The sequence below is a fragment of the Atta cephalotes genome (assembly GCF_000143395.1).
Source record: "Atta cephalotes unplaced genomic scaffold scaffold00001, whole genome shotgun sequence".
NCBI lineage: Eukaryota > Metazoa > Arthropoda > Insecta > Hymenoptera > Formicidae > Atta > Atta cephalotes.
Window position 1 is genome coordinate 10,442,619 of NW_012130065.1, and position 24,676 is coordinate 10,467,294.

Here is a 24,676-nt window from a genome sequence, read left to right on the forward strand (position 1 = left end):
TTTAAACGTTTTAAACGTTTTAAAACGTTTAAGTTATTAGTTACGTTAGTTTAGTTTAGTTTAGTTTATTAGTTAAGTAGTAGTAGAGAGAGAGAGAGAGAGAGAGAGAGAGATTCCGAAGTTAATTCCTAAAAAAACTTTTTCATGATAAAATATCATAGCAATGCAGCTCGATGAAATTCTTGTTGTAGAAAAATCAATTTTATGCATATTGAATATATAGTTTGTTCTTAAAGTATTCATATTTGAGAAAAAATTCATATTGCTTGGCATATCTGTGTGGCACGAATGCGATAAAATAAAAAAGATTTTTTTAACTATATAATTGCACATAACTCAATATTTCATGATTATGACGTTATGAAATATCTTCGAGATCGAATTTACAGCTCGGGAAATAATAAAGAAGATGAGTTTATAACGGGCTTTTATAAAAAGATATTAAATATTCCTTACACGACCATTTTGCCTTTATAGAATATAATGTGATTTATAATGTAATGTTGGCAAGTCAAGCATAACAATCTAAGCCTTCTTGAGGTAAATCTTCGTTTTAAAGAACATCTCTCATAGAAATTAAATTCCTAAAGAAAGTTATTAAAAATGCGCATGGGTTGTTTCACAAACAACAATATCAAATAGGTCTTTGTAACTGTTAAGATGTCTTTGCAACTATATACGTATGTAAGCAAAAATTTAACTAAGTTGTAATATAATATACTTTGTATAATTTTATGATAGCGAGAATGAAAGAAATTTCATTCAGGTGAGTGATAAATGAAATTTTTTTGCATATTTCTTTTTACTTTTACTACAAACATTATTTTCTCTTTAACTACTCTCTTAATTTTTTATTTTCATTTTTAAAATATATATAGTACTCTTTTCTCTTTTACTTTTTTATATCTATCTTTATCAAGCTTTGAATTAATTTTATTTTCAACATTATAAGAAATTTCGTCTCTCTCTCTCTTCATCTCTTCGGGCCTTTGCTTCTTTCTGCCACACTAGTAATTTAATAACTCGTGTAAAAATAAAAGCAAAGAGATACAAACGTACTCGGCACCTGGAAGATTGATATGAGCAAAAAATATGAAAGAAGAATATAGAGTATTCGCACATGTAAAATCATTGCTGTCGCGAGATTCTTGTACGGCTTTGACAATTTTCGATCAAAAGAAACGTTTTGCGAGCGCACGCGTTGCTAGATTTTTTATTTAATAACAAACTTTTTTATGACCTCAATTTTATGACTGGACGGAAAAGGTACATAACGATTTTACTTTTAGAGCAACGACATTCTCGAGAGAGACGCCTGACAATAAAAATTCCTATAAACGACGATGTTATCTTTGCGAAATTCAGCATCCGACGTACTGATGAACGGGCGAATCTCAACGATGTTATCGTCCGCTTGCTGCTGCCAATCGCACTATTCATTGTAGTATTGAACACTAAAACTACTCAATGCCTCCCACGTGCTACATGTACATCCGATCGCCTTTACACCAGTATTCATTCGCGGTACGCAATGGCGTACTTCAGGCGAATACGTAGGGTTCATTTTTACGCGTTTCAAATACGAGATCATTCCAGAATAGGAATTCTCGCAATATCACGTAAGCGTGGTAAAATTCTACGTGGTAAAATTTTCCTGGAAAATGCGCGCGAATAAAAGCTCATAAAATGCTCTTTTGAAAGTGTGAGTATTAAAAGATATTTTATATTGAATATTAAAAGGTATTCACAATTTGTTTCTCAATTGTTAATCTCAAATAACGTAATCATTCTATGTCAGTTTGTTTATATATTGAGAATGTTGAGTTCTAATCATTACTCAATATATATTCCGTTCACATATTATGCGTGAAACAATACGCTTATCGACTGTCAGAGTAAATAAGATCGAGCATTGAAACATTCTGTAATATCGTTCTAACGTTCTCATTTATTAGCATTAATTCGTCGCCGCGAAATTGAAAAATATGCGAAACTGTGATGATCATTAAGCTTTTATTATCATAATGTCTTATTTACTTAAATCATATAACTTTTTACATCGACACATTAAATGTACGGTAATAATATACATTACGATGTGAGTTTATTTATGGATTGCGCTAACATGTATATACATTTGCATATTATAATATTTTTCTGTAAATAACTCTGACATTAATTAACAAAAAATGTAGGCATACTTCACTTCGTGAAATTGTAAAGTGTATTAAAAATAAAAATTGTAAATTCAAATATATATCCGTGACGCAATATAAAACTTTTGTCAACAGATATGGCCATATATTTAAATTCCTCATTTTTAAATACATTAGTGATGGATTTAGAAATAAACTACATCAATAAAAATCTCTTTTAGATAAAGACCGAGACAAATATTTCAATAAAAATATTTCAGATAAAAATGCTTTTAGGCTTTGAAACTTTTTTGCTTTAAACTCGTACATAGTTTCTTAGTAAATAAGCTTTAGAAAGTTTAAAGGGACTGTTAGTGGAATGCTAGTCAGTTATATCTCTGAGAGTTTGTGATGTTGTTACAGCTTTAGAACTTTAGTGAACAGAATATACGTATTAAACGTTAACTAAAATAGGACATGTTTGAATGTAATTCTGGTTGCATGACGTAATGTTTTACATGTGTTTAACAAAATTGCTTAATTATAAATATTGAATTGCTTTAATAGGTATTAAACGTCACATGTATGATATTAAAGATGTAAAATATAAATGTGCTCAAAATAAAATTTTCCTATAACCTATTTCCCTAAAAAATGCGGATAAAGATATATAACATGTATATGTAAGATATAATCCGTTTTATCTGTATTAAAAATCAATAGCTTTAATAATTTTTGCGAATATAGTTCTCGAATCCGCAAAATTCTCACGAAAGTCAATCACCGGGTGCCACGTTGGTCCAATTCACGGGTCATATGGATGTTATCGTCGAAAATGAAAATAAAAATTGTCGAGTGCTTCGATAAAACTACGTCAGAGTTAAATGAGATCGGAAGCTCTCGATCAAACGTGGCGACGAGCCGTCAATCGAAACAGCCGTCCGTCGAAGATATTGAACGAATGTCGATTGAATCGCTTTCCTGTGAGATTGCAGAATTCTTATTTCACGTAGATTCAAACGTGCAGCGTGAAAGCATGATGAGGAATATTATGCCTATAGAAATTATGCAAAGTAGCGATCTCATTTTCTTACATCAAGCTTCCTCTCTCTCATTCTTTTTCTCATTTTTTTCTATTCTTAATTCACACCACTGGCTTTCATCGGGCGATCGCAAATGTAACAAAGACCGTACATTATAGATAATTGCACGAACACTAACGTGGCTATTCTTCGGCACTTTTGATTGCCTGATGAAAGTCAGCGGTAATCTTGCGAGAAAATGTAAATTAAAAATAGAAAAAAATAAAAAAAAGAATGAGAGAGGAAGCTTAACATAAAAAAATGAGATCACTTTTACATAATTTCTATAAGCATAATTTTCTTCATCATGCTTTCACACTGCGCGTTGGAAATTAATAAATCTTATCTCCTCTAGATGATATGCTCGTTTACAGTTTATACCTTCTTTAAAGAAGAGATGATCTTGTGGATGATTTAACCGTAAATTTATATTTTCCGAGAAAAGCCAGCTGCGCCTTTCGCAATTTTCCTCGGAGAAAAGGTCGAACGATTGCTTCGATGATCGATTACCAGTGACACGATTTTTTTCGTTTTTTTTTCTCAGCTTATTCTTCCTCTCGGTTTCATCACCGTCTTTTCCACTTATTTCTCAGTTTTCTGTTCCTCAACGGAACGCGCTTAACCGTCCGGAAGCTATTCTCTCACATGCTGTTATTGACCTACTGAATTACTATATGTGCCTGGACTCGTTGATGTACTCTTTCTCGGGTATGAGATAATGCACAACGCCCAGAAGGTCGACAACTATGCCAAAGATCTAAAGAGAAGAAAGAGAAAATGGGGGAGTGAGAGAGAGAGAAAGAAAAGAAGGTGATTGCCCGTCTTTACGATAGAAGAAAAAGAAATACTCGTAGAGATATCACGAGCTCTGCTCTCGGCGAGCTTTATGTCGGCTTCTACAATGGCCTGTACAATTTGCCGAGCTGAATACGAACGCTGTTCCACACCATATACCAGAAGATTGCAGTCAGCCATTTCTTAATTCGTTCGACCTGGATTTCACGTCTCTTTTGAGCCGAAGACACCTTTTCGGCCGTGCAATTATCTATGTATTATCGTTGATTCCAAGAAAAATCGTCGTCGTTATCGACATTGTCGGCATCTCGTAATAGTGAATCCAGTAGAAATAACCGACGAGACAGAAATAATGTTAGACAGGGACAATGCGACGCAGTTAATGCATTCTCCTGATAGTTCGAATGTTATTCGAAGTTTTACAGTTCCACGCCAGCATTACATCTCGACTCGAGGTTTATTGCCTTTCTAGAGGATGATATACGCACTTTTTTTTCTAACACGATTTCGTGTTAATCATGCTACGCGTTCGCGCTTCAACTCAGGCTTTTAGTTTAATGAAAGAATGGGTCATTAAAATTTATTCGAGGTTCTATTTTAAGCTCGCTATCTGTATACGTTTCTGACATCGACGTGGACTAAATTCATAAGAAACGTGCAACTTGTAAATCGTGATTTCTAAACTACAAGATTACATTAATTGGCATATTTGCAGAGAGAAATTACTTACTTATTAATTTTACGAATCGTCTGCTTCAGCGCAGGAAAATCCGGTCGGTCCGCGGCCTCTTGCGCCCAACATCGTCTCATTAGAGTAGCTACCTGTAAAATGATATTCGTTTCATAAATATATTTATATTCTTCTTTTCGATCAAAGCGATATTTATCATTGTTATAATTTTTAAATAATTTTTAAATTTATATTCTTCTTTTCGGTAGTACTTAAATACGTATTTCTATGTGTTTGTATTCATTCTAATTTTGTATACCGCGCGCCGAAATCTTTTTGTTATTTGTACAAACAATTTAATAAATTTAAAATACATTTTGGCAAAAACAGGCGAGCAACTAATAATACTATATATGTGTTAATAATATGTTGAACTATATGAATATTTTATGATAATATACAATTGATAATGCTAATGAATAACCCATTGATTATCATGTGCAAATAAATCTTGCATATATGTAAACATGAATATGCGAATACATTTAAAATATTTGCTAATATGATATTTACCTCTTCTTCAACGGAAGCATCATCTATTACAGGCCTTAAGGGTGAACCGCCACCTCTTCTAACACCTTCTATTATTTCTGCAACAGAGACGAAGTGTGTCGCATGATATCAAAGTTCACAGGGTAATGTAAAAGAATCTCTTCATGAGAAACAAAAAAATAGAAAGAAAGGAAAAACGTGTGGAAAATAATGTGCCTGTTGGGCATAAAATATCGATTGTAACGTGCAACTGCTCTATAGGACAAAATAACATGTTAAAAAACAATACCGCGAGATATCCAGCAATATTTCAATTATATATTTCAGAATTATAATGTCCCCAATCGCGCAAAATTATGCCCGTGGTTCAGTGAATCCGTTTACGTCAGACGATGATGTCTGCTTAGTGCGAGGAACTTTCTCCTTCGTCTGCTTACTAGCGTGTTTCACTACTGTCCACATATTATTTTAAAAAGCAAGCTACAAATTTTCCATTTGATCTTATTGAATATAATCATTCGTATCGATTTATTGGAGCATCTAATCCGCAAATTTTTTCAATAAAGTATATTTACAGACTGACGTGAACATCCCGGAGCATCAACGAATCATGAAACTATAGTACGAAATCTTATTGAAAATAATTTTTATTTTTGTCGAAGTTAAGAGATAGAAAAAAAAAGAGGAACAAGCCGGATCAGTCAGATCTATATTATATTTAAATATCTTCTCTTTGCTTATATAAAAGGTAATTTATTCCTATCTTGCGACATAGATTTCTTTTTATGAGAATTATACAATACGCGGGTGAGCGTAAGTTATTACATACCTAATACATAACTAATGAAGAATCTGACAGAAGATAAGATCATCAACTAAATAAAACTGTGAAAAGTAATGGCATTTATGGGCATTCGAAACCATGTAATCATCGATAATAAAGTTTATATTGTTAAAAATTTCATGAAATTTAATATATTTTTAAGTTACACAATTTAAATTTAATTTCATGACATTACACTAAATTTGATGTATTTATAATTAAAAAGTATATTTGTGTACATGTACATGACATTAATGTCTTTTTCATGAAAATTTATGAAATTTAATGTATACATTTATTACATTTAAGTAACTTCTGTAACTTAATTTTCAGTTAAATTTAAATCATTCTTTTAATTTTGTTCATAATCACGAGCTTCATTTACATGTAAAGGGAACTCGTGATTACATTTTTAACGGTCTATATTTCTGATCATATAAATAACATACGCCAATTTTATCGCAGATAGATGCCAGAAAAGAATAGAGATCAATTAACGTGTCTACATTTACCGAAACTTCGCCCTAGTCTAACTGCTAACTGGTATATCTATTCCATAAAGTTACAGAATTAGTTAAACGGGTGTAAACGTCAATATGAGAACCGAATTGAGGTAAATTGACAAAGGCAGATAAATGTATCAATGACAACAGAAATTTAATTCTCTTTTATAACTTGTATGTGCGAAGAGACGGAAATAGAATTTTACCGTAACTGTTACAGTTACTTTTTTAAAATAAAAATTTTTATTATTTAATGTCAGAATATGTCTGAAATGGGAACTGCCTTTTATAATTGAAAACTGATTGAAACAATTACAATAACGTTTAATGTATATTTTTAATTTTTTCTACTTTAATTAATATCTCTTTTTCAATCTTATTCTTTTTTTTTTGTAGTTATAATTTTATTTGAAATATTAATATGCATTTACATAAGCAAAACTGAAATAATATGACAGAATCGAAATTACATGAAAAATCTCGGTTTGAATAACATTCCATATATTGCCCATTATGAGAAGAGAAATATTTGCAAGCACTATTTCATACAAAATCTTGAAATATATTTAGTTTGATTCCTGTGTATCAATATCATCATATATTACATTCCTTGAATTCCTGAAATAAAAAAGGTCCGCTAAATTAGATACATAATTTCTATTTAAAAAGGAATAAACAAGGATTTGATGAAATAAAAACAAGTAAGAAACACATTTTATAAATTAATAATTGTATATATAATGTAAAATATACATGGAAAGTATAAATAACGTATACAAATAAAATTAAAATAGTAATAATGTAATGCATAATCATAAGTTATTAAAAGTTTTACAATATGTGAGTGCACGCGTGAGTATCGAAAAGTACTAATAAATTAAAATAGATAGAACATGTTGACGTTTATTAAAAGTAATATAAAATTTCAATGAAATTCAGTGAAATCACAGAAATGAGAGGTATTTTTACGTTATTCTATTCCAATTACTAATTATGCGTATTATTATTGCATATTTTATAAAATTTCTCTTTAACAAAATGAAAATCGACATTAATTTATAACATATATCGTAGGAAATATTCCTAATGAAAATTCCATACTCCGAAATCCACATAAACGTCACAAAATCGTTTAATTTTGTACGAGATTAATATCGAATGTTATATTTTGGCGGATCTCTCTGTTCTCGGAAGCCAGAAGGTAATTACGTTTATGATATGATTGATAGGATATCGAGTTCAATCGCGGTTACAGGAAATCGGAACCCGTTGTTGCGCACCAAGGACAACGGACACATACTGTGCCTGTAGATGTCCTCGAGGAACAAATTGCAGGATTCGCAGTTGAGGGTGCAATGAGGTCTGCGAACTTCGAGGAGAGGACTGACGGCCCTCCTGGGACTGGCCCCACCGTCGGGATTTGTCCCGACTTGTGACCCTTGTGGCAGGGTTAGACTGCTTGTGCTTGAGGCTAAACTCCTATCCGCCATTCTGTCTTCGTCCTCGAAGAGCCTGGCCGTCGATCAAGGGAGAGCCAAACTGCCTCACCGGACAGCCCTTGAAAATTTACCGTTGCGATATCGGATTTTTTCTCCTCGTTCTCTTCCATTCCTTCGCATACATACGCGTGCATGCATGTGTGCATGCAGACACGCAGGACATAAATGTATTATAATTCCGCCGAGTCGGCATACCCGATAAAAATGTATACGAGATAGTATTTTATAACCCGCGAATATATACTTCTATATTTCCAAATTTCATATTCAAGATTTCTCCGGATGATCGCGAAATTTCACGGTTGAATAATCGGATGTGGAACATTCATGCGGAAAGTCCGTTGAATATCGTGTGCCGTTTTTTAATAGATGGAAACTGTTGGACAGCATTCTTCGATTATTGTAATGTACCGTAAAAAGGAAATTTAAATACAGACAAAAAAAGGGATATTTATTATATTGTTAACTCAGATATAAATACTCAGATATAAATCATCTTCGTGATTTATACGTTTTATATGATAATAATTTTGTTACATAACCTTTTGCATAAATAATTTCTAAATTATATATATATATATTTTTTTATTTAATTTTAAGGTGTAACATTTAACTCTAGAATTTGAATTGTCGAAACATTTGTTATATAAATTTATATCATGTTTTTCACAATTAATTAAGGTACATTATTTTAGCATGCATAACAAATGTATATTTTGTTATGTTTATCTCGGATCTGTTACAACAAATAATAAATTTTATGCAGAATTAATTCTCATTTATTGTTCAGCATGCAAAAAAAAGTGGACTGCATTCGACGTACTGTATAAACAGTATCTTTGCAAGTTATTAAAACATTTATCATTCTTCTTTCAAATATGGTATGTATTTATCTTATTTCATACTAAAACATTGCGTATTTTCCCAAGGAACTAAAATAATATTTATTAAACATTGGATCGTTAAAACATTTTATTTTTTTCAAAAACCGTGTTAAAATTTGAGTTACTGTTATATATAATTATTTAAAATTATTCATTAATATTCCACAATAGCCGCAGTTTCTGCAAATAATAATTATTATAACAATTCGATTAATTGAGCAATTAAACGAAAATTTGTTAAAGAATTAGTCATGTTCCATAAAAAAGTATAATTTTAAAATGTGTTTAATAATATAATATCTAATGCCGAATAAAAATTGTCACGGTACATATATTTTTTAAGATAACGCCGATCTTCTGCTAAATCGTTTTGTAGATGTTACATCATAGAGCTTTGATGAATGAAAGCTATTATCCAAAAGCTTTCTTCAGAGTGCTCGAAGTTAATAAGTATGAGCATCTTAAAGTTTAATTCGCATATAATGATATTACGGTCGATTTATTCGATGGAATTTCGTAGAAAACTTACGTCTTATCGGCCTTGAATCGTCGCGTTTGACTTTGATTTCTTTTCCGTTGGTTTCTTTTTAATCCTTATGTGATCATTTTATATTACCGATTCTGTTTTCGTTTGAATTCACAAGTTCACACTTTCGAAATTTCATCAAAAAATGCATTAATTGTCGTGAATAGTCGGCCATTAAACTGAATTACATGTAATCTGCATTTAATAATTCCCCGTTTCAAATTATATCCAAAACTAAAAAAAAGGAGAGATTTATAGCATTTTATTTAAATGAAAAAATAAAAGAATTATTGAAGATTATTGAAAATAACTGAAAATTAATTAAAAATGAACTGGTTCTGGAAACAATTTTGACAAGTAACAAACCGCTTCATTAAAATATCAAACGCAAATATATTTTTATCTCCATTATATATAAAATAAAATAGTTCCCAAAAATTACTTGGATTGGCCATCCGATCCTTTTCAAAGTTTAAGATATAACCTGCAATTTCTCTTTCACCTTACCGGGATTTCGCCGCAATAGGGAAACTCTCGCGTTTATCTCGACAGCTGAGTTCATCCCGGATCTCTTCACTTCCACTAACCCCATTAAGCCTTGTCTTATCGTATACGCTGATTTTAACTTTCCACTAATCACTACACGACACGCCATACCTTCCACGTGTGAATCGTAACTCGTTCATGGAACGAGGAAATTAATTGTTCATATCGTTGTTTTTGTCGATGACCAAAAAAATGTCTCGTGGAATTAATAACCGCAAGCAACGAGCTCGTAACCCCGATTTCACCGCCGAGTAAATTAGCATGAACGCTTTTCATCATTATCCTCTAGTCAGGACACATTTTGCAAGTGAAATATTCAGTATAAGAAACTTGATAGTATATATATATATATATATATATACATATACATATATACAGGGTGTCCCGTTTTGTGTAGATAGACTAAACTGAGTCGAAAAGTTCTGTACTATTTTGCAATTTTCGCAATAGTTAACAAGATATTAATTACTAAAAATTGTCAAATATTGATCTTGAATAATTTTTACTCAAATATTATCAACTTTAAAGAAAAGTTGCAAGAGACAAAAATCATTTATTTTATTTTTATAAAGTTCCGAGAATTTTTTCAAAATTTTTTCAGAATTTTTTAATATCATATTTTGTCATATTGGTAAAAATAAGAAAATGCAATACTATATATACACACACACACATATATATATATATATATATATATAATCGTTATATAATGCGTATATTACTCATTGATTTCTCGGCTTACTTCCAGCTTAAGTTACACAACAAAAAATCTGGATGTTAATAACTGCACATATTAAAATTAAATATGAATAGTATAATTCAAAATTAAGACTCTTTGGATATTTATAATAAAAAAATTTTTTTAAAACATTATTTAAATGATCGTAACCAGGAGATAATATCTTTTTCTGAAAATAAAAATTGTATTTTCCTCTGGGAAATATGTTTCTATCATAACCACATAAACAAGAATTGTGAAGGGAAAACTTCGGAAAGAAAGAAGAAAAAGAAGAGTGTATGAAGACAACAAAAAAAGATACTGAACTGCATTCCAATTTCACACTGTTGCAAGCATGCAGCAACAGGACAATAAAACGATCTGTCTATCGCGACAAAACATTCTAGAGCGAAGTATATAATGTAAAAAGATAAAAGTTCCGTTCGTGCTAAGGTAAGAAATTGAGGAGGAAATAAAAAGTTGCATGGTATAGCGAACAGCCGGTGAATTCGCGCAGAAAATGTCGCAAAACGCGAAACAGGTCGTTTACGACACTGTCTGATCGGTTATGTGATCTATCACTTGTCGGATTACCACGCTCGAATTTCTCTCCTCGACTTGTCAGCAAATCGTGTTCACAACAGTTCAAACCGCATCGTGCGTATAAATGAAGTTAAATCCACCAGTGATACAAGTAAATGAATAATCCGACCCGTATTAACTCGTTGATATTGAAAACACTATTAATCAATCTTTGATCCATGAATTTATACTACCATCGTTTTACTTTGTATAACAGAGAAAGGATCACATTATTATTATTATTTTTCCAAACTTATCAAATATTTATTCTCAACATTGTTAAAAAATTACTCCATCGTGTGTGTGTGTGTGTGTGTGTGTGTGTGTGTGTGTGTGTGTGTGTGTGTGTGTGTGTGTGTGTGTGTGTGTGTGTGTGTGTGTGTGTGTGTGTGTGTGTGTGTGTGTGTGTGTGTGTGTGTGTGTGTGTGTGTGTGTGTGTGTGTGTGTTTGGTAACTCTTTTCTAATATAATAAAAAGTTTCCTTCCAAAATTGGGGGCAATTCTGGGGGAAAAATAGGGTTTCTTTCTCTAACCCATCGGGAATTTACTTTCTTTAGTGGAAGAACTTTAACACAGGCGAGAGCTCCATTCTGTTTATTGGGGGACCTTTAATGTGGTCAGTAGTCTCTATTCTTCTAACACGGTCACGAGATTTAATTTCGCACGCTGTTTTTCCTCATGTGCTGTGATGCAACATTAATTGCTTCCGCGCGGTTATAACGCTGATATTACGGAGGTGCGTCGACCCGATGCGGCGGTCTTTTCGCACTCGGAATCGATACTGCCTCCGATTAACCGTTATGTGACGTGTAAATTACGCGATGAGATCAATTTTGCGAAGAATCCAATAGATTTCGATAACATATTTTGTGCATTTACATGTAACTTATAAAAAAAAAAGAGAAAGAGAAAGAGACGAAGAACACGACGCGTTGTGCACGCACGTTGTCGGGTATGCCGCTCGCTGAAAAATTTCTCCTTTCCATTTTAAAACAACACCTACGACTTCGTTTTAGGCCGCAGACTGGGGCATAAGTGATGCCCGATGATTTCACGTGTCGTCGTCAAGAATGCGTATTTTTTTTATACTGAAGAGAAAAATAGATAAATGGGGAAAAAGGAGAGCGACAACGAGAATCTCGGCGGAGCGCGCGCGATAGTCGCGTGCGTTCTAGGACGCGTGAGAACTTCGACTGAGCTTTCAGACCTTGCTTCGACATGCTTCTACGGAACACATTCCATTCCGATCGATTCTTGCGGATAGTTGCCATCAAAGCTTGCAAGCTTTGAGCGAGAACTCCATTACCGATGGCGCGACTAACTATCGATTTCTCTAATGTTGAAAATGTGGCGAGCTTTACTCGGTAAAGCTCGAGTCACTTTACCAGTATATTACTGGGTGATCGACATCTAATAATAATCTAATATCAACAAATGTTAGAAACATTTTTCCTTCTTTTCGAAGCCATCAGTCGATTGAATCGAGATATTCTTGTAAGCTTCGTTACCGAGCTTCGCTTTCCTAATCAATATTTGATAAGATATTGATATCAATAAAAATACATATTCGAATCCTTTAACTATGTATACTTTTATAGATGAATTAATTATTTGTTTTATTTCATATATTAAAATGTATCGGCAATATTTTCCGTGAGCGTGAGAATAGATTTTTTAATTTTATGCAGTCTAATTCATATAAGAAATAAAACTTGAATGATTACTGAATAATAATTTATAATTACATATTAAAAAATTTTAATAACGTAAAACATACACAATCTATGAAACAATTGATATTTGTATTTTGTTTTAATATATAATTTAAACAATATGGTTTGCGCGTTCCGATATTCATTCTCAATATTAAAAATTTATAGTGTACGCTGTCTACTATAAATTATCAGCACTAATAAATATCGGAACGCAATCAATTTTAACACTAGGGGTGGAATCCAGACGTTATTCAAGATTCGAGATAGTCTTAAGCTAGTGCTTGAGATTTCATGAACCAATCAAAGAGCCGTATTATCCTCTTAAGACATTGCATGAGACGGTCTTGAGATTAAGAACGGATTCCGGTCTAGAATCTAAATTAATCCAAACACGGTTCAAAGTAAATTTGGTTTTTTACGATATCACCATAAAATTACTTGTAATTAATTATGATTATTTATGAATATATCTATAATTATATATGAAATAATCACAAAAATCTAAAGCTCCACATGTAAAGCCAAATTAACTGAAAAAAAAACTGTCAGATGAGTTAAAAATGGCACAGCCGTGGTTCTAATGTCAACAGTTTATTCTGTAAAAAGCGACTGTTGATAACGGATTACCTAAATAGGAGCTTGCAAGCTCGATAGAAAAAGATTCTTGGGAAGCTTCAGCAAGTAATAATATCCAGCGGCCGATAAAATAGCGAATGAAGTTTTACTTTTCAACAGCAAAAAGCTCCTTTAAAAAATTGATCGTGAAACTAATGAAAATATAAAACGTACAAACAATTTAATATGGCATTTTAAAAATTATATAAAAATTGTATATTATTACATTATTTAAATACCATTAATTGAAAGCGTTTTAACAATTTTCTTATACAATTAAATTGCTTTGCAATGTATAATATTTGCAATTTCGTGTTGAAGGACTCCATAATTTTTGTATATACATGTTTATCATGAATTGATATCGCTTTTGCTAAAATCTATTACCATCAGCTAAATCATACATATGAACCATTACAAATCGTTGATATATTCGTAATCATACAATATTTCGCATGCATATTGTCAGAAACAAGAGCACAAAGAATCAATATTATGTGCGTTGAAATTAACATGATTATATTCGTAGAGGATACAAAATCCTCGTTGATTACTCTTTAAAATGCCTAAATCAAAGCTTATAAAGACATGTACTATTATTATCATCTGATAAAATAACGATCTACATTTCGTTCTTCGTATGTTATTCCATACGTCTTGTATTCATCTCTTGCATGATTAGTAAAATATATTTATAACGTTGTTTATGAATGGAGCTGTCTGCACTGTTATTGTAAAACAGTATACGAGAAATGAAGCATTGTTTCTTTTTTTATGATTATTTTGTGGATATATTGGGTCGTCCGGAAAGTTCGTGCCAATGTTGAAGGAAAATTGAAACGCAGAAAATTTAAATTTTAGTATACATTTATTAAATTGTATAGATTAGTCGGCACGAACTTTCCAGACAACCCAATACATAAATAAATTTTATTTTTCTTAATTAACATATTTATATATTTTTTTTCTATATATATTCTGTGTATACATATATCTATATTGGTTTATTTTTTCGATTTATAACACTGAAAATTGCTTATTAAAATGATTTTTGTTATCTCTTTTAAATGATAAGAAGATATAATTGCAAATTTTTTACAGTTATTCTGAACTTGTTGCTTCCAGTTAAACTAGTGCAAGTCATACATATCAAAAAGAATAAAGTGCAACGCTAACAAGAGATCAATTTTTATTCCTGTATTATGAAACGTGACGAGAGGCAATTGCTTTGGTATCCACGATTATCTCGAATGACGTTAAGACTTACCCTTTGGAGAGAGTTCGTTATTGTCTCCCAAGTAGAATGGCCCTTGGCGCATCACGATCTCGTGAACGATTATAGCAAAGCTGTACACGTCACCTTTCTGAGTGCCTTCGGGCAGTTGTCTCTCCATCCTCAGCAATTCCGGAGCTGTCCAAAGCTGTTCTGTAAACACCAAATTTCCTGCACTAAAAAATCAGACCGGGTAGAGCGATTTAACGCAGTCTCTCTTTCCTTTTCCATGCGTTCGATGATTATTGTAAATATAAATTATAAATCAAAACATCGTTGAGATCAAAAATATTTGTCGCGTTTAAAATTTCTGTTATACGTCAGAAATTATTGATATCTGTTTTTCCCACGCATGTGTGAGACATGCGACAAAATGTTGTTTGTCCAAATAATTAAATTGTCATAACATAAGTTTTATATGTTTATTTTGATTCTAATATCTCTATTTCTCTATCCGTATTTCTACGCGTTTGAAAAATATTTGGCGTTGCAACACCGAAAAAAGAATCTGGTAATAGTTACTAAATATTGAGTGAAATAATTTCAATCAAATTTTCGATATAATATAATCGAAAATAATTTTATTTTCCTAAATATTTAGTATTATCAAACACAATAATATAATCAATTGTTTGGTAATAATTACTAAATATTTAGAAAAGTAGAATTATTTTTTACTATATTAACTGAATTATTTTAATTGAATTATTTCAATTAACATTTGATAACTATTAACTCTTATTTTAATGATCGTTGAAGAAACATTATCTCTCGGAAATGTTTAAATCTAGATCTACAATAGATGTTTTAAGCCTTAAGCCGTAAGAAATTACAGTCGAATGCGAGGAGAATAATTGACTACGGTTTGTCCATTTCTTATGGCTTACTTCGCAAATACAAGAAATTGATCAATTACAGTCGAATGTGAGAAGAATAATCGATTATGATTGGTCAATTCCTTCAGGTTTAAGGCTTACTACTCTATTGTGTTTGCGGATTAAAGATTTAAAAATCTATTGTAGATTCGGACTAATGGAGGCGTAAACAATTTACAAATACGTACTCCTCCAATAGGCGTAACTATTCTTATCACCATCTGAATCCACATCTGCGCTTCTTCTCAGCTCATGCAAGCCGAAGTCGGCGATTTTCAGGACGAATCGTGAATCAACAACGCAGTTTGAAGACTTGAGATTACCGTGACTCTTCACTTCCGATGCATGGAGATATACCATACCACGCACGATATCGTGTATCAGGGATCCTCTGAACACGCGATCGAGCTTTATCTGTTCGTTCTCTAGTATATCCTGTCCAATAACAAAAGGTTAAGATACTAGTGTAGCGCACATTGTTAATTCTTATGCGATATTCTTTACATCTAGATCAAACGTTTGAATATATATTGTACGCTTTAATATTGTTATATATGTCTTTAAATACGTATTCAATATGTGTATAAAATATTCTACATTTCGTGCGGCTCCTTTAACATAAAGTTTCTTCGAACAACTGTTCAAGTTTCATTCATGTTTAAAATGGTTATTCGGACAAGGCAAATTAATAATTCAAACGAGTACTTAAAGTTACACTATAAGGAAAGACAAGTATTCAATAAAATGGAGCTTTTGTTTCATATATAGAACGCCTGCAATGCTTATAGACAAATGCATTAATAGTCTACGCTTAGTCGTACATACGCTTCGGGTATTAACACAGTATGTATATCGTTTCCGATATTATTTGATATACAGACATGACACTACATATACAAAATTCATATTTTATAACAATATTTTAATCATTTTTTTAATGAAAAGAAGGAATTATTCTTTATCATAATATATTTATTTATAATATATATATATTTTTTGTAAATTTCAAAATATCCTATTGAAATTAACTGAATCAAAATCATAGTTATTCATAATTATTGTGTTAATTTTTTTTTATTAGAAATGGATTGCCATTTCAAAATCAAATCATAAGTTTTGACGTTCTACAGCAATGTATGTCTATTTTGCCTTAATTTGATGACACGTGGGACATAATTATTTACTTGATTGCTCATCAAAACTTTAAATCGGGACATGAAATGCAATTCACCTGGAGAGATCCTTTGGGGCAGTATTCGGTTAGGAGACAACAATGCGGCGGCTCGAGACAGGCACCGTAAAATCGTACAAGATGATCATGCTGGAGATCCTTCATCTGTGAAAGTCACCAACATCACCACTCATATGAATTAAAGCCCGTTACATGCAATCGGTTACTGGAGAAGAAATTACGCGGAGAGAAAAATGATTTATTGAGAATCGTTATTGAGAGAATTGCAAAGTGTATGCTAAAGAGTTATGTTTGACAAATTGAAATTGACAAGAATTTATGAAGCTCGACATGCGTTTGCGAAGTCAGCTACTTACCCGCTTTAGCTCCAGCAACAAAGGTCTTGAAATCTCCACTTTGTTCCTCGGTATGAGTTTTATTGCGACTTTCGAGTTCTGAAATGAATCGTGATTTTACAGTAGATGGAATTATTGACTCTTGACAGTTCTTTGACTGTCTCGTAAAAATCGAATGCCCATGAAAAAGAATATACATATACACATCCCCAGTGAAAATCTCTTTATAGATTGTTTCAAAAATGCTCATGTCCCATAAGTATATATTCGTTCCAAATCTTTCCATCATGACGAGATTTCCAGCAGGGATGTGTGTACACACATACACATACCAACACACATGCGCGCGTACATATATATATATATATATACATATCGAGCATTCCATATCAAATGAGCCACTATTTTTTATCAGGCAGAACACTTTTTATTTTGACACATAAAATCTTCCTTGACATCTCTACTTTATAGCCGTTACAAGTTGTTATCTTTAACAGTTGTAATATGGCTATACAGTTTAAATATAGATTGTAAAACCGAATATATAAATTAGATAAATATCGAATTCTTGTTATTCAATATCAAAAAAATTTCGTAAAAAATAAGGCTATCAAAAAAAAGATTTTAAATCTTATACATAAAAAAACTTTTTTGAAATGCAGTCGTATATTTGCAACCAAATTATTGAGAAATTAATTTCTCACGCTACGTTTTTCTATTCGAACGTATGTGTCGCGTGATTGTTTGACATTCTAGTTTGAAGCAATATCCTTATTTAAAAAAAAAGTGAATATTGATTGGCAGACGTGAACAACACAAGCCTCTGTTCAACACGCATGGAATATATACGTATTCCGATTGTAGATAACATACGTTGGCGTTAATCCTGTTAATATTGGAAATTGCACCTCGATAAACAACTTGGAAATAAATCGGAAAATAATTTTTTTGCGATGCTTATGCATTATGATTTATTTCTTTTATGTCTATATAATAGCGAATTCGATTGGATGCACTCAGAGCTTACTGATGCACATTAAATTGTACACAAATTAACGTAAAAATGTATGTTTAATATAAATGTATGTTTAATATAAATATGAAAACGAATTAAACCATTAAGTTCTTAATACATTTTATTGTGCTTAAGCACAATATTAAAAAATTTAAGTTATCTTATATTTGTAAATAATATGTGTGTATATATATATATATATGTATATATATATATATATATATATGTATATTTGCATTTTACTTTTACATAAATTAGTCCATAACAGTTTTAATATGCATTACTTTGCATTAATGTGTCCAACCAAAGTCATTAATTATATCCTGCATAATTGATAACGCATCATGTGCACTGTGATTTAAAGATAAAATGAAAACAAACATACTCTAACCTTATAAAATCCTGTCGGAACATATACATTTCGATCAACACCATCTGGCAGACTTGCATTATCTTCAGAATATATCGTCTGGAACAAAAATCATCTCTTAAATATTAATAGATTAGAAGAGAGTTACGTAAGGCAGAGTATTGATAAATTTCAAATACTAAAAGCCTCAGTAATCGAATTTTTAAAACTAAACGCAAATTTATAAATAAAATTAATTAAAATAAATTCTCGTTATTTAATACATAATAATGTTTCTTTTATTCGAAAAATGTTTTTCACTAATAATTGTTTAACATGTGAAAAAAAATATTGTTGACATTTCAATTAAATTAAAACATGAAAATTAGTCAAAGATTCTGTCTGACTCTTTGTCTCTAGATAAAAAACTCCGACATTCATTTTGTAATTAAATAAAGCCAAAGCTATAAGGGAAATTTATTTTCTTTCTGTTCTTTCTCTTATTCGTTGTATAAGAAACAAGTATATAAACAATAAATTTAAAAACGGACGCTTTCTCTTTTGCTGCTGTATCTTAACGCTATGTAGGAAAATGATAAGAAACGCGTCAACAGAATAACGTACAATGAAATAAAGTCTTCTTTATGGTTGCTACTCCGGATGCTCTGGAAGTGGGTAAAGCACTACTCGCGAAGTAATACTTTCCACCATTGTCCTCTTTCCTTTCTTTAGAGATCCTACCTGAGGTACGAACACCACATCCTCTCAGGAATGAAAATTATTGGAAACGCTATCGGGATAAGCTATGATGAAAATTCGATCGCAATTGCAACGTTGTTTATTTTAACCACTATAACTCATCGCGACAAATATTTGCTTAATCCACTCGAATTACTTTTTGAAATCCCAGATAATTAAATTGTGTCGTTACCGCAAGTAAGGCGATGTCATAAATTCTACAAAAATCATGTGAAAATTGCATTTTCCGTCATATTTACCAGTTCACTACCGCGAAACTTATTCGCGATTAGGGAGTACATAGAGCCTCTTGTCTTCGCGTTAGGTATCACGATTACGTCGCCCCAATGCACTTTCCATGTCATGGAGGCAATTTCCGCTTCCAGCTTGAAACGCCTGCAAAACAAACGACAATATTATCGACGGGTAACTCTTGAAGAGAGCCATATGTGTGTTAACAAATGTTTTATGCAATATTTTATGGCTTTATGATAAATCGCGCGCTTAATGGCGCTTAAACGTATATATTGTGTGTGTGTGAATTAATTCTTGATAATTGCATTATCTATTATTCTTTCTCATGACAAAGAAGAGCACACTTTTCCTTCGCTGATTAACGAGATGCTTTTTATCAACGATAATTATTATATAGCGTATATAAAATATATGCGAAATATTTTCATGATGTCTCCATCCATTATAAAAATGCAATTTGTCAACTCGATAAATTTGCGTGCACGCGTATGTAGGTAGATGTCCATACTGCTTGTACGTACATACATGTTACTTGTTTGGCATATTTCCTGATATCTACGTATATACGAACGTACGCGAGTATATAATTAACAATGTTCGCTATCACGTCAGTGTGCGTACATGTTAAACAGCGCAAGAGGGTAATTATGTGTCTGCGTATCTCATAACCACACGCCTATCTGATAATATCCCAGGCGGGATATTATTCCGCGTATAAAGGCTTCGTATGTCCGGAATCTCCTGATCTAAATGAGTTCAATATATGCATCGAAAGTTTATCGTCAAACATTCATGGGATGAATTGCAAACAATCGACGAAAGCTTAATATTACTGTATGTTTGTTAAGGTTGCGACATGGATATATGTTTCGCTGAACTCGATCGATTCTATAGATTTGGAAATATACATATAACGCCACTGCAAACTCTCGCGAATAAACACATGGATTACTTTCATGTACCAGTAACATCGAATTGCGTATCCAACAGCATTGAAATTCGATATTTTGCATACGCATGTCAGTACGCATATATTTATGTATTTTTAATCCCCAACTGTTATCTAATATGCAATACGTCATTTAAAAAAATATTATTGGCAGTTTTCTTTTCCCTGTAGCTTTTTTGATAAAATTCTTTCAAATATTCAATCCTAAGTTTGGCGAATTATTGATTTACTCATCGTTCGAGCGAAATGAGTATGTTGACTTTTTGCGAGAATTAATTTTGTTTACGTTTCACGAATGTGTAATATTACAGATGTAGTATTTGGCTTTCGAGGCGAATTTTTGCTCGCATTACTGTCATTTGCATCTCACAAATTATTTCAGCATTTTCTAATAAAAAATATCGCGTAAATTAAATTTCTCTCAGTGAGAGATACAAATAATTTCATTCTACTAATTTTAATTTTTTAATTTATTACAATAATTTAAGATATTTTCAACAGATGTTTAGCGACAAAGATATCTTTAAAGATATCGGTAAATTGGATGTTGGATGATTGAAGAAATGTACATTGTTTGATAATAGTATTATATTAAACAGAGATCGTAATGTGTTTTAAAGCAAGTTGTAAAGCTGTGCAACTGCGATATTGCATCTCTGATTAAAATCCTGGGGAAATGTACGACGTGTGTAAAGCAAAGTTATAATGCAAAACGGTACGCAATAAATTCCGAAGAAGAGTCGAAGAGCTAGAAAGACGATAATAATAATTATCGTCGGAAATAGATCGGTGTGAAATATATTATCTATGTTAAGCCAAGCGCATAGTATACTTTATTTATACAAAATTTATAGTTTCTTATAATTTTATGTTTACGATTGTATCGTAACAATATACAGAGAAAGATATTAAATTTAAATTTATTATTTATTTAATATTTATATGAATACTTTTACATCATAATATTAATTAATTTCCTTTTTCATTAATTTCCTTTTTCATTAATTTCCTTTTTCAAATAAACATTAGATTTAATCAGCATCGATGGCTTATTCAAGTTAATTGAACATAGAATATTTGAAATAAAACTGTTGTGTAAAATGTTAAACTTTTTATGGCATCAAATTGCCATAAAGCTTTAGCGGTTGGTTTTGATGTTTATTTTTATGTATACTGTTGCAACACAAGGTTGTTGCGCTATCTCTTGTCCACCAATTCTTGTCCAATATTCGAGTGGATAACAGTGCATAGTTGCTTCGCAATTAACTCTCAGAATACTACTGTGACAAGTACCAAAAGATAGTGAATGCATTTATTATAATTATTACAATAACCGATACATTACGTGTTTAACGATTCATAAGCGTGTCGAATGACTTTGAAATATATGAGATATTTTAGATGCGCGAATAAAGGATATACGCATACATTACGTTTGTGATCACATCTATAACGTTCTGTAATTTAAAATCAAACAGATTTTGCATGATGCTCTGAATTAAAACGTAATTCATTTTTATTATTATAATAATTGAGATAAGGAATGCAATATTTTCGTGCAATATTTTAATTTTTATTGAAATGATGAATCCTTCCCATGAATACAATCTTGAAGAGGAGATAAAGGGACTCAGTATATAAAAGGGATTACAATCATAAAGCCAAAAGTACTCATTGCAATGCTACTTATTGCACTATGTCGCGTTATGTCGTGTAGGATGTTAAAAATTGGAAGAAATCTTTTTTTAAAAACAAAAGATTTTTTAATAATTAATCCGCAAGTGATAATAATTACTTTTTTAAATGCGATTATGATTATCTATGTTTTCAGGAATATATAGTATCGAGGGAGTACAGAGTTGACAATAATCAATCTAATAATTATAATTTTATACACTAAAGTACCGTTTTTCTCCTTTAATTGAATCATTTATTTATATAATTCAGAAAACAGCAATCCGGAGATTTGTGTCGAGTTCTTCTGCTTCTGCGAAGCAGGTAACCTAAATAGGGAGAAAAAGGAAGCCCAGGCATTGAAATCAGGCATTGGCAGGAATCAGGCATTGGCAGAGCAATCCTGGAGTGAGTATAATTGATTTAAATACATATTTAATATAAAATTTCATGCTTACCTCTTATTAATTACATTCAAAAGTTATATATATAAAAAAATTATATATATAATTAAAAGAAAAGTTTTTTATGAAAGTTTATATTTAACGAAGAGTTTTTTTTTTAGTTACATAATTATATTTTATTGTTTTTTATTTTAATATTTATTTGAAGAATAAATTTAGTATTCCGCGCGTTTAATAATTATTTGAAATATGCATTGTCGTTTGTACTAATCTGGATTTTATATTTGTGTGTTATAGTATCGACATAATCACATAGCAGATTCCTCCACTGTTGCGCATCGGTCGGTGAGTGAAAAGTGAATTCTTTCGTTGAGATAGCAGGAAATTTATGAAAATTATATCAAAACATAATGAATACATGTACAAATTACGATAAATTATTACATGTAATATTACATATTATAGCTCATAAATCCTGCCTTAAAATAGATAGGCTAGAATAAATTAGAATAAATAATTAATTCTGGATGCATTAGATATTGATTGATTCAATTCGTCGATTCTAGGCGAATCTAGCTTAATACTTTATAGCTTATATGTATGTATATAGAGTTAACACTAAGTAATATGATATAATAATAGACTCTATAATTTTACACACACTGCATGCTGATCTATGCATGCGCGATCGCATATAATATGGAGGAAAAATACCATGTAGGATAAACTTTAATTGTACAATAAATCCCAATTAAGATTCTATTTCCTTTCGAATATAATCATGATTAGCTAAAAATAGGGATGTGTAAAAATATCATATGGATGGAATACGTGATAAAAATACAAAGATGGATAGGACTACGGATAAATAGAAGTTCTAATAAGTAGATATAAATATTCATACGAATGGACAAGGATGTAAGGGTATTATTATGTTTTGAAAATATAATACTTATAATATATGTAATAAATTGAAAATATATAATCTCAAAGTTATTAAACTTTATAACTTTAAATTAGAATAATTATAATATAGAATAATTATAACTTTAAATTAGAATAATTATAATATCTTTCAATATTATAATTAATTTAATATTAATATTAAAACTATATGTATAATTCTAATATCAAATATATTATATGAAGAAACGACCGAATATATACAACATAAGAATACGTAAAATTCATCAAATTAATGTGTTCAATAAATATTTGCTTTAAAAAAATTTTTATAAGATTTAATAGCTTTTATACTTAATTCAAAATTCAGCATAAAGATGCGTTGAATCAACGATAAAATATTAGTTTCTCTCATGCAGAATTTAATGATACATTGACTGCGTTCTGCAAGAAAACTAATCAGTTAACGCTTAGTGATTCTTTAATACGATTCTTTCCTACACTTAGATTTTGCGAAGAACTAAAGATAAGAAGCAATCAGTTAATTAAAGAATCACTAAGCGCTAATTGATTAATTTTCTTTGTTGAACGCAGCCGTTGATATTGATACAGATTCACAAATATATATTTTGCGCAATTTGTTGGAATTCAGTGTTTGTGCAATTAGCGTTATTTATTATTAATCTAAATTTGTAAAATGAAAAAATTTTAAATCTAATTTGCAATAAATTTCATGATTTTTATGTTGCGTTTCGCATATTGTAATTACCATTTTTTTTTAAATGTTAGGTATAAAGACTGTGAATATTTTGTTATATTTATTTCTTATATATATGATACTTAATACTGACGTTTCGTATAATTTTGCATTAATGAAACAAATTTTGGCGTGAATTCTAACACGTATTATAGATCGTCTATGTATACATAATCTATTATGCTGACATTGAATGATGATGTTAGCTTCCAAAATTCTTATACTTACTGAGATTTCTAATATATATATATATATATATATATATATATATATATATATATTATTATATATANAANACTATATATATATATT

The 24,676-nt window shown here is 30.9% G+C and overlaps 1 protein-coding gene across 1 annotated transcript in view; it reads right to left on the minus strand.

Annotated features, from left to right (window-relative positions):
- The window catches only part of LOC105626643 (atrial natriuretic peptide receptor 1), a 94,097-nt gene that overhangs the window by 31,189 nt on the left and 38,232 nt on the right, over nucleotides 1–24,676 (minus strand). The window contains 8 exon segments of the mRNA XM_012207939.1: nucleotides 4,743–4,834; nucleotides 5,256–5,332; nucleotides 14,913–15,071; nucleotides 15,982–16,228; nucleotides 17,025–17,129; nucleotides 17,342–17,419; nucleotides 18,727–18,804; nucleotides 19,683–19,818. Coding sequence (XP_012063329.1) covers nucleotides 4,743–4,834; nucleotides 5,256–5,332; nucleotides 14,913–15,071; nucleotides 15,982–16,228; nucleotides 17,025–17,129; nucleotides 17,342–17,419; nucleotides 18,727–18,804; nucleotides 19,683–19,818 — 972 coding nt within the window.